Consider the following 10602-nt stretch of genomic DNA (forward strand, 5'->3'; position numbering starts at 1 on the left):
TTAAAGTCTGCAATGATTCACATATTCTGTATAAGAATAAACTTCATTGTAATCTGACACTTATTTGATCTTCTACTCATCTGCATAACCATGTGCGTATTGTGTATGTAGGAGATGGTACTGTCCACTATCAGGATCCTTAAAATGTGGCTCCTATTTTGCAACATTTACAGAATTCAACTGAATGACACGATAAGTAGGGATCAGAAGGAAATATATTTTATGGAGATTGTCAATTGAAAATCCACAGAAGGTTATCTAAAGCTTCGTTGACAACCATAACAACAGTTTGAACAAATCAGTATTATTTTTAATTTAATTTATTTTTCCCTCAAGTCAACATACACTGGCTGGCCAAAAAAAAAAGGTCACACACTCTAATATTCGTTGGACCGCCTTTAGCTTTGATCACGGCACGCATTCGCTGTGGCATCGTTTCCACGAGCTTCTGCAACGTCACAACATTTATTTCTGTCAAGATCTTGTGTTGATGACGGGAGATTCGGAACCACTGCGCAAAGTCTTCTCCAGCACATCCCAAAGATTCTCAATCGGGTACAGGTCTGGACTCTGTGGGGGCCAATCCATGTGTGAAAATGATGTCTCATGCTCCCTGAACCACTCTTTCACAATTTGAGCCCGATGGATCCTGGCATTGTCATCAAAAAATCCATTGATGGAATAACCTGGTCCTTCAGTATATTCAGGTAGTCAGCTGACCTCATTCTTTGGGCACATAACGTTGCTGAACCTAGACAAGACCAACTGCAGCAACCCCAGATCATAGCACTGCCCCCCACAGGCTAGTGACCTTTTTTTTGGCCGGGCAGTGTATGTACAAAACCTGTTTGTGGTCAAAGTGAGATATTCTGGAGTCAGATGGTTGATATTTAAACAACCACACAACCATAATAAAAAAAGATGAATGTCACTATATGACTGAAGTGGTTTTTCTTTGTACATCCATGGCTTCTTTCCTGTCTCGTACGAGCATGTACGCCCATGTGGCTGGAATAATGCACCTTTAATAGCAATCAGTGGTGTAGTCTGAACAGATTACTGCAACCATATTACAACAACAACTAAATTGCACGGGAAAAAGACTCAACATGATCTCATTATTTAAGGCTGCTATGAAAATGTTACACATTTCTGCAAACAAGTACATTTTTGGGTCCAAAGGAACATTCGGTTTAAATTGACTTAACGTTCACAGTGATAGATTTATAATTTTCTCTAAATTAAGTACTCTTTCTGTATTCAAACTGATTCAAAATGACCCTTAATTCTGTGCATTTAAAATTAAACATCCAAAGAAAATGGTTATACTGTTTAGTCCCTTACCACAGTAACCCTCCACACACTGTTTCATCTCATGTTTACATCTCATCATCACAGCCCATTTTCACCCCGAGCTGTTGAACGGTGTTCCTGTTGGACATCACTTCTTAATGGGGTTTAAGGCAGAGCATTAAAACTCACATTGAGCCAATTATGTCCTCAAACATCTCTCTGTGAGCCTGGGATACAGCGACTGTCAACACGAACATCTTGGGGCTGTGTGACATTTTATGAGCAAAAACAATCACCAATAGGATGATCACCATCGAGCGTGAATGCATGCTTGTCATGTTTGTCTTGTTAGAATAAAAATGTTGTAGATTTCTTTTCTGGAATCTCCGTAAATACGGTGTGATGAATAATTCAGAGAGCTTTTTGTTTCTGACAAATTTCAACATGTTATATTGTTCGAAGCGTCTTACAGAGTCTTTGTCAAGTATTAGTCTTAGTAAGCAACATAAGGTGCCACCACCACCACCACACATTTCTCTCGAAGTTCTTGTGTCTGAACACTTCACGAACAAAGATCAACCAACTCCTGTCAGCCTCACAGAGGTCGCCTCCCCAAGGGCTATGACTTGTGCCTCCCAGAGGGAGAAAGGTAAGTTTAGGGTGCCAGCGTCTTCTCTGTAACAGTTGCTGGTAAATTGAACTGGACTCTTCAGTCGAAATATGATGTTTTTTTAAACCAGTTAAACCCGAAAAGAAGGAACTCTCCCCTTTAATTAACTACAAAAAAAAACCAACTGTATTTCCCTGATCAATGCAGGGTTGTTTGAATGTGTGGCTGCTTCCATCCGAAAGGTGAAAAACATCCAATAAAAGTGAAATAATATAAATGAGATTTGGAAGATAAGACATTTGCAACATGAGATACTTTTTCTACATAATGTTGTGAGTCTTCTGCTCATTTTATAGCTTTGAATGTTAATTGGATCAAATATTAATTTCAGCTTGGTCTGATTGTGGACAACGTTTTTTTTTTGTCAAATGTGTCCATTTGAGCCTTTTTGTTTGCTATTAAAAAAAATAGCAAACAAATAGGCTCGATGGAGTTTAGCGAAATAAGGCGGTGAATGCAATAGTAATAGCTTGCTGAGTGCTGACACTGTGGTATACCACACATCTACTGTGTCATCTGCAGCTGTAAAACATTTGTGATGCAGATGTTTGAGCTCAGTCAACAGTGAACTATAATAATAGTCTGCTGTTTACATGTGCACTTCCCTGAATCCAGCTGATATACACTTTGTTTATTTCATACTAGGTTTTTACCCACCTGCAATAAAATGTAACACAATAAATTCCTGATGCCCTCCCCCCTCCCTGTCCAGTAAGGCTAAAAGGTGTGTTCACTTGAAAGCCACGACTGAGTTATTATCACTACCACATACACACCTTTGCCCTATTATTTGGAAGGTGATGCGTCCACAAAAGAAGTCTGATGTTCATAATGGAGAAACTGAAGCAACCATTTGAAAACATGAAATAAAAAACATCAAAAAACTGTTGTCAAAAAACCCCTACTGCCAAAAATGTTCCTCTTGTTTTGTATCAGTTGTACCAAGATGAAAAGTGAAAACAATACAGATGTTCACTTTCCAAATGTTTTAGAACTGTGTTAAAAAAAATACGAATCATGACTGGCTATTGTTTGCCATTATGTGAATGAGATTAAATAAGTTAATGTTAAACCGTGAATATGAATAATGATAAAAAGAGAGAGTGCTTTCGGTTGGAAACGGCGGAGGATTTCTCTCTTGTCGCGTGTTGACTCTCTGCTCTGTCACCGCATTACCGCCGCAGGCTGCTGTAGTTGGCAGTGATAGCAGCAGTGGTAGCAGGGCCCTCCCTCTGTCTCTGCAGATAAATACTCGCAGCCTGTCTATTCCCAGGCATGGATGACGGTTGTACTCAGACATGGCTCTGCGACATTATACTCTCGACTTCAAGCTCTCTACGGCAGGTAAAAGCAGTGTGATTAGCCGCTTAATGCAGTCAATTCATTCTGGTTACATGCACTGCATCAGGGCTGCATGCTAGGTAGCTGGCTAACATGCTAATACCTGCTAGTCTGTCACTGCCCTTCAAAACAGAAACACGGTATTGATTTTGATGAAACGAGGCTGGTGATGGCATATACATAAACATTATTTGAAAAGTCTGGGTTAAAGCTTTACGTTATTATAGGCTAAATATGTAATCGTAATGTCATGTGCATGCTCGTGTGTTACGCGTTGTTATTTTTTTTAATTCACTCTTTGAATAGAAGCCCCTCCGGCTAACAGTATGAATAAAGTATGCTCCAGCCAGCTCTGTCGCACAGGAAGTGGCGCATTTTCATCCATTATTGTAGTTTTTATGTGTTGAAAGTCTAAGAAATACTGTAAAGGTGAGCAGTGTGGGCTAATGCTGAAACAGGGTAGTTGTGCGGAGCTCTTAAACCGCAGTCGGACGAGCATTAACCTACTTGTCTTAAAATAGCTCTTACCGGGGAAAGTGACCTAGGTCACCAATCATAATGTGTGTGTGATTCTGTGGAAATACAACCCCAAAAAAAAAAGAACTATTCAATTACAATATCACACGTGGCAAAATCACATTACAAAAAATACTCCATTTGAAATAAAAGCAGTATGTTCAGATGTCTGGAAATGCATACTCTTAACAGCTTCCTCTACAACAATAGAAATGTAATTATATAGTAGTTCTTGATTTGAAAATTAAGTTAACTTTCCCTCTGAAGTTTTTACTTTGCACTGCTCTGTTCTTACAATAATAAACCTATCTGACCATACAATTATTAAATAAGCTCAACCCGGATCCAAAACTAAATATTGCTTATTTATGTAAATAATTAAGTGATTATCCTGCAATGTGAAGTATTATAGAACACAGTCATTGCTATTCCAACCAGATAAGGTGTATTTTGTTAATAATACTGTTACTTGAATACTATATGAATGGCATTGTAATAGAGCATTGCGTTTTACCACTGATTCACAGCATGTTTAATGGTTGTTTTAATTGTTCCACATCTCTTTACCCAGTTGACTCTGCTACGACAGTCCCTCACCTACTGTCCATATTTCATGAGCAGGAAATGACCGAGACTGTCCATGAAACAAATGGACATGGATACCTCGGAACTTTTGTAGGCAAGAATGGCCGGTAAGGAACAGCGTTTTCTGCTCGCAACCTTTTCTTTTAGACAAACGGAAGCTTTGTGTTTTCTTCGGCCTCGCTGCAGGAGTGTTTTTGTTTTAAGTTTCCCATTTATAGTTGGCATACTGAGCGCACTGATGGTGAGCCGATCTGGTTAAGTGGATGTATTGATGCTTCAACTAAAAAGCTTTCAGCGCACCAGGGTGTGAGTTTGTGAAAAAATATAGATTTTGGTTAGGGGTGACCCTGAATTGTCCCTTTTCCCTCGAAATGTAACCATGCAGTGCATTGCATTTGAGCGATATCTGGGTCCTTTCTTATTTGACTATAAATCATGACATATTTGATAACAGATAACCCTGTTATCGCAGGCTAATATGTACCTTGCGAATTTGCGGGAACTCCCTTTCACATCGGAGCACTGAATATCATTTCAATTCATGTACGATTCTCTTTAAGATTAACGTGGGGAGGCGAATAGAAGCAGCTGTTTGTGGCTTGCTTCTCTCTCTATGTAAATACTTAACCCCGGACAACCCTAATTGAGTATTTAATTTAGCTAAGTATAATGTTCTTCTCACTTCTAACTATATTCTGTTGCTTCTCAGGCTTGCTATCCTGCGTGTGCACTCCCGCGGGCTGGTCACCATTGATCTTCAGTGTTATGAAGAGGATAACATTGCACAACTAGACAATGTAGGTGGAAAGCATAAATGCCATTATGTAATACTCCAGCACACACAAGTAGTCCCACAATGCAGCATGTCATGTGAGGTTTGTAATATCTTTATCACTCATAAAACGTAGGTTTACAACTCTATAGCTACACAGCAGACTAAAGTATAAAGCTTGTGTTTAGTATTGATGATAGTAAGAATGGACTTAAACCTTTCTGTGACAGACCGGGGGAGGGAAAGTGTCCAACCTTTTTGCCTGGGGTGCAACATTTAGTTTTAAATAGCTGCTAAACTGCTAAATACCTTAGTGTTTCGGTGTTAGTGCTGTCCATAAATCATCCCAAAAGTTCTAACATTTTCTTTTCCCCCGTAGCTTTTAAATGCACTGGAAACGAAGCTAAAGCTGATCTTAAATGGCAATATTACACGGATTAAAAGGTAAGGCTATGCCGCTTTGCTAATTTAGTAAAAGAAAAAAAACAATCACTGGAGTTCATGTTGAAGTAATGTTGGTTATTTCACCCCGACCCCTCACCCTTCACCCCAAGGCTGCCGGCCCTCGTACGGGGAGCAGAAGTTGACCGATACTGGCCCTCCACTGACGACAGACTGTTGGAGTACGACATGGACCAACTGGTGTATGAAGAAGACTCTCCATACCAAAACATAAAGATATTGCACTCACAGCAGTATGGGAATGTCCTGATACTCGATGATGACATAAGTAAGTGTGTACGTCAGTGCGGTGCATGGCATGTCAGATACACTTTGACTCTAATTGATGCTAATTGAAATGTTATTGTAAGTACACTGTTGGTGTTAATTGATTTTAAATACCAGGTCTCATTTGCATCAGTCATTATTTCACTGTGCAAATAATTGGTCTTCCTTGCAGACTTGGCAGAGAGCGATTTGACCTATACCAAGGCCATTATGGGGAATGGAAGAGAGAGCTATACTGGAAAAGAGGTGCTGATATTAGGAGGCGGTGATGGAGGCATCCTTTTTGAGATGGTCAAACAAAAGCCAAAGATGATCACTATGTTGGATATATCCTTTTCATATTATTGTGTTGTGACTGTTGTTTTCTCTCACAGCGAGTCTCTGAACTCGCTTCACACAAAAAGCCAGTTTTCTATTTTGAATTGTACTCCTGCACCTGAATGATCTTTCCTTTACAAAGTGTGCACATTGACCAGAAGGTGATAGACGCGTGCAAAAAGTACATGAGACGAACTTGTGGCAATATCCTCGACAGCCTGGAGGGAGACTGTTACCAAGTGAGTGCTGAGTGAATATTTATATGTGACTGCCTCTCGCCGAGCTGAAAGAGGACGTGCTGATGTTCATCTTTCTGCTCCTCTTTTCACCCTCTGTCTGAAACCAGAGCCCAGTCCGCTCTGATTGGTTAGCTAAGCAGCAACAGTGCACCTAATACATCACTGACTGTCTTGTATTGTTAACGGGGGGGTCTAACAAACATGTTGAGAGCATTTCCTTCCCCTTTCACACGTTAAACAGCAGATTAAGTATTTAAACACAGCATTGCTTCCATCCACGTGCTCTTCTTCCCTGTCTTTGAACACCGTTGGTAGAACTGTGTCTCACAATAAGGAACCTGAAATTGAACTCATGCGTGCGATGTATTTCCAAATGAAAGACGGTGTGCTCTCTTTGTCTCCTGACAGATACTAGTGGAGGATTGTGTCCCTGTGCTGAGGAAGTACGTGCAGGAAGGAAAGACGTTTGATTACGTTATTAATGACCTAACTGCAATTCCGATATCCACAGAGCCAGAAGAAGGTTTCTGTATTCTCTTTATACTTACATACTGTATATATTTATAAAAAAACATGTTATAAAAAGTTTAGTTTTCTCTTTTCTTTCTCTAATAATAATAATGATGATGATTTAAGCTTTATTTGTATAATATTTAAACACTTTTATTACCAAAATAGCAGTTTTTACATTTCATTTGCATGATACATATATGTATTCAAGCAATATCCTTTACAGACATATGTATTTTCTCTTGTGCAAAATAATAAACATCTCCTCCAAAACCAAATTTAGCAAACCAATAAACAAGAAAATCAAAAAAATCTGAGAAGTTCAATAAATCCTAGAATTCAAAACAATGTCCTTTTCTCTCACAGAAATGAAACAAAGCCCTTGCTTTTCAACAATATATTTTTAACATGTTATAGTTTAACAGGCCCACATTGCACTCATCCATCTTCTCAACCGCACCACGTATTTCTACACTAGCTGCACTTAAAGCCTTTTAGCACACATGCAGCATGAAGTGATGATTCAAAGGTTTACGACAGATAACGATGTATGTCAATTGATCATTTTACACACCGAGTCAGTAATACCTGGGAGCAGAAATATGGAATATTTATACCTCCTGACTGTTTTTAACTCGGGAATAGTAGTTTTTATTAAAAACGATGTTTGTTAATAAAGGGAAGACCTGTCGTACCACAGTGAGTTCCAACCTTTACCCTGTTTGTCGTTATTTTCATTCCTTTGATGTTACATAAATGATCTGAACTTGTTGAGCTGGTGTCTGAGCCTGTCCCCACTGCCTGTTGCAGACTCTACATGGGAGTTCCTGCGTCTCATCTTAGATCTTTCAATAAAAGTCTTGCATCCCTCGGGGAAATATTTCACACAGGTGAGTCTTTTGTTTGTGTTTGTTGTTTCTTGTTGATTAAACAGTCTGACAGTGATAGTTAATGGCAAGTGGAACATATATCTTATCGTTGCCAAGCATTGGAACACACCCACTGAAGAAATCCATATCTACAGAACGCGTGTCCCGTGACATTTATTTTTTTCTTTCTGCCACCTGTCACCAGGGTAACGCTCAGACCATGACGGAGGCACTGCGTCTGTATGAAGAACAGCTGAAGAAGCTCTCGTGTCCTGTGGGGTTCTCTAAAGAGGTGGTGTGTGTGCCCTCCTACTTGGAGCAGTATCCTTTCTTCAGTTTTCTGGAAATGTTAATGTTTGTAATTATGCTCGAATAACAAAACCACAGTGACGGAATAATTGTGGGGTTCATATCCCATTACAACAACACTATTCTTCAGTCTTAATACCGAGATTTCTGTAGCTTTGGAGCTCATTTGTATTGCTGTAAGTGATATACTAGCAGTGATGTCTCTGATCCTATGATGTTCTTAAAACCGATAGAAATGAAGCCAAGTTGAATAAAAATAGTTGATATATTCGTGAATGGGCACGCCGGTACATTTTCCCATGCTGTCGTATTCTGTTGTGTACAATCCTTAATTCCATTGTGTCAGATGGGTTTTCTACTCTGTATGGAAGAAGTAAAGACCACCAAGTTGTTCTGCTTGAATCCCCATCAGCTGGAATGTGAACGCTCCTCCCATTTCTGCTGTAGCCTTAAAGATGTGTTCAGACTGAACGTGACATTAAACATTAGAGGCAGGTGAGGTTAGGTGGGCCTTTAAGAAAAAAAAGAAAAGAGCTGACCTGGAGAAACAAAACATAAATAACTGGATACACACACACACACACACACACACACACGTGGCAGTGTATGCCTGAGGTGTGTGTGCCTCCTAACTCACTATATATGTACTTTTTTTCTTTCAAAACGCTCCATCATTTAAGTCAGTGTACATTATCGAAGATGACATTCAGTCTGAGCACATCTCAAGGGGCACACACACAGTTTTATTTTCCCGCTTTTATTCTTCCCTGATCTTCCTTCACTTTCTTCCTGTTTTAGTTTTGTCTTACCATGGTTTGCTACAACTTCTCAGTTGTATTTCGTTTGTGTTACTCGGAATGTCCATCTGCATGTACTCTGAAGAAAACGCTTAGATGTGTAAACATTGATTTGATACGCACACAATGCGGTGTAGCTCATCGCACAACAGGCGCGTGTTCTCTTGTTTTCAGAGGTTCTCTACACTTGAGTCATTAGCTCATCGTGATCGGCCGATGTATAGGCTTAGCACAGTTAAACTGAGACGCTTTTAAGCTCTGTGTTTTTTTTTGTTACTGCCTCTTGAATGTGATTTGATTCTTTCAGATTGTATCAAAGCAATGTGATCATGCCCAGTGAGACTGACGTGTTTAAAGTCCAAATGTGTTTTAAAAGGGAAACTATTCCACCACTTTAATGCCACCTTTGTGCTTGTGCTGTTTTTATGTCATGTTCTATTAGCACCTTTTGGGTTTCTACAATATATATTAAGGTTTTTTTTTTTTAATGCTGTATTAGGTGCATGTAAAGGACAGTGAATGTAGCTTGCATATACAGTACACAGCGCGTTTACACGTGATCAACCCTGTGGGACTCGGTTACATTTATTTATTCAATATAATTTCACCAAATGCTGTTCTGTCCCACTTGAGTTACTTTCTGTGACCTCTACAATTAAATGTGTTTTAGGGGGAAATGTGTGTTTGTTTTGCTTTTTCTTCCAATAATAAGATTCAGCATGAGCCACTGATAAAGGTCTGCCCTGTTGTATTGAAACCCAGTCTGTTCTGCAACTATATACAGTGGGGCAAAAAAGTATTTAGTCAGCCACCAATTGTGCAAGTTCTCCCATTTAAAAAGATGAGAGAGGCCTGTAATTTTTATCATAGGTATACCTCGACTATGAGAGACAGAATGAGAAAAAAAATCCAGGAAATCACATTGTAGGATTTTTAATGAATTAATTGGTAAATTCCTCGGTAAAATAAGTATTTGGTCACCTACAAACAAGCAAGATTTCTGGCTCTCACAGACCTGTAACTTCTTCTTTAAGAGGCTCCTCTGTCCTCCACTCGTTACCTGTATTAATGGCACCTTTTTGAACTCGTTATCAGTATAAAAGACACCTGTCCACAACCTCAAACAGTCATACTCCAAACTCCACTATGGCCAAGACCAAAGAGCTGTCAAAGGAGACCAGAGACAAAATTGTAGACCTGCACCAGGCTGGGAAAACTGAATCTGCAATAGGTAAGCAGCTTGGTGTGAAGAAATCAACTGTGGGAGCAATTATTAGAAAATGGAAGACATACAAGACCACTGCTAATCTCCCTCCATCTGGGGCTCCACGCAAGATCTCACCCCGTGGGGTCAAAATGATCACAAGAACGGTGAGCAAAAATCCCAGAACCACACGGGGGGACCTAGTGAATGACCTGCAGAGAGCTGGGACCAAAGTAACAGAGGCTACCATCAGTAACACACTACGCCGCCAGGGACTTAAATCCTGCAGTTCCAGACGTGTCCCCCTGCTTAAGCCAGTACATGTCCAGGCCCGTCGGAAGTTTGCTAGAGGGCATTTGGATGATCCAGAAGAGGATTGGGAGAATGTCATATGGTCAGATGAAACCAAAATAGAACTTTTTGGTAAAAACTCAACTCGTCGTGTTTGGA

The 10602-nt window shown here is 39.8% G+C and overlaps 2 protein-coding genes across 2 annotated transcripts in view; both read left to right on the forward strand.

Moving 5' to 3' along the window:
- The window catches only part of LOC134871768 (ryanodine receptor 1-like), a 53681-nt gene extending 52750 nt beyond the window's left edge, over positions 1-931 (forward strand). The window contains 1 exon segment of the mRNA XM_063894648.1: positions 1-931. This exon segment is cut by the window's left edge and continues 780 nt beyond it. The gene's annotated coding sequence lies outside the window, so the exon portion shown is untranslated.
- Positions 932-3115: 2184 nt separating this feature from the next.
- On the forward strand, positions 3116-9625 carry sms (spermine synthase). The gene is made up of 11 exons (XM_063896056.1): positions 3116-3307; positions 4392-4512; positions 5115-5202; positions 5557-5621; positions 5732-5907; positions 6079-6233; positions 6374-6463; positions 6872-6986; positions 7784-7863; positions 8048-8163; positions 8498-9625. The coding sequence occupies exons 1-11, from the start codon at positions 3262-3264 to the stop codon at positions 8526-8528; spliced, it is 1083 nt and encodes a 360-aa protein (XP_063752126.1). The 5' UTR covers positions 3116-3261; the 3' UTR covers positions 8529-9625.
- The last annotated feature ends 977 nt before the right edge of the window (positions 9626-10602 follow it).

The sequence above is a fragment of the Eleginops maclovinus genome, chromosome 11, assembly GCF_036324505.1.
Source record: "Eleginops maclovinus isolate JMC-PN-2008 ecotype Puerto Natales chromosome 11, JC_Emac_rtc_rv5, whole genome shotgun sequence".
In the NCBI taxonomy this organism is placed as follows: domain Eukaryota; kingdom Metazoa; phylum Chordata; class Actinopteri; order Perciformes; family Eleginopidae; genus Eleginops; species Eleginops maclovinus.

Excerpts from the sequence above, each read along its gene's own strand:
- sms (XM_063896056.1), top strand. The coding sequence starts at position 3,262 with ATGGCTCTGCGACATTATACTCTCGACTTCAAGCTCTCTACGGCAG. Across the intron at positions 4,513-5,114 it reads TTTGTAGGCAAGAATGGCCG|GCTTGCTATCCTGCGTGTGC; the intron begins GTAAGGAACAGC and ends GTTGCTTCTCAG. Across the intron at positions 5,622-5,731 it reads AATATTACACGGATTAAAAG|GCTGCCGGCCCTCGTACGGG; the intron begins GTAAGGCTATGC and ends CTTCACCCCAAG.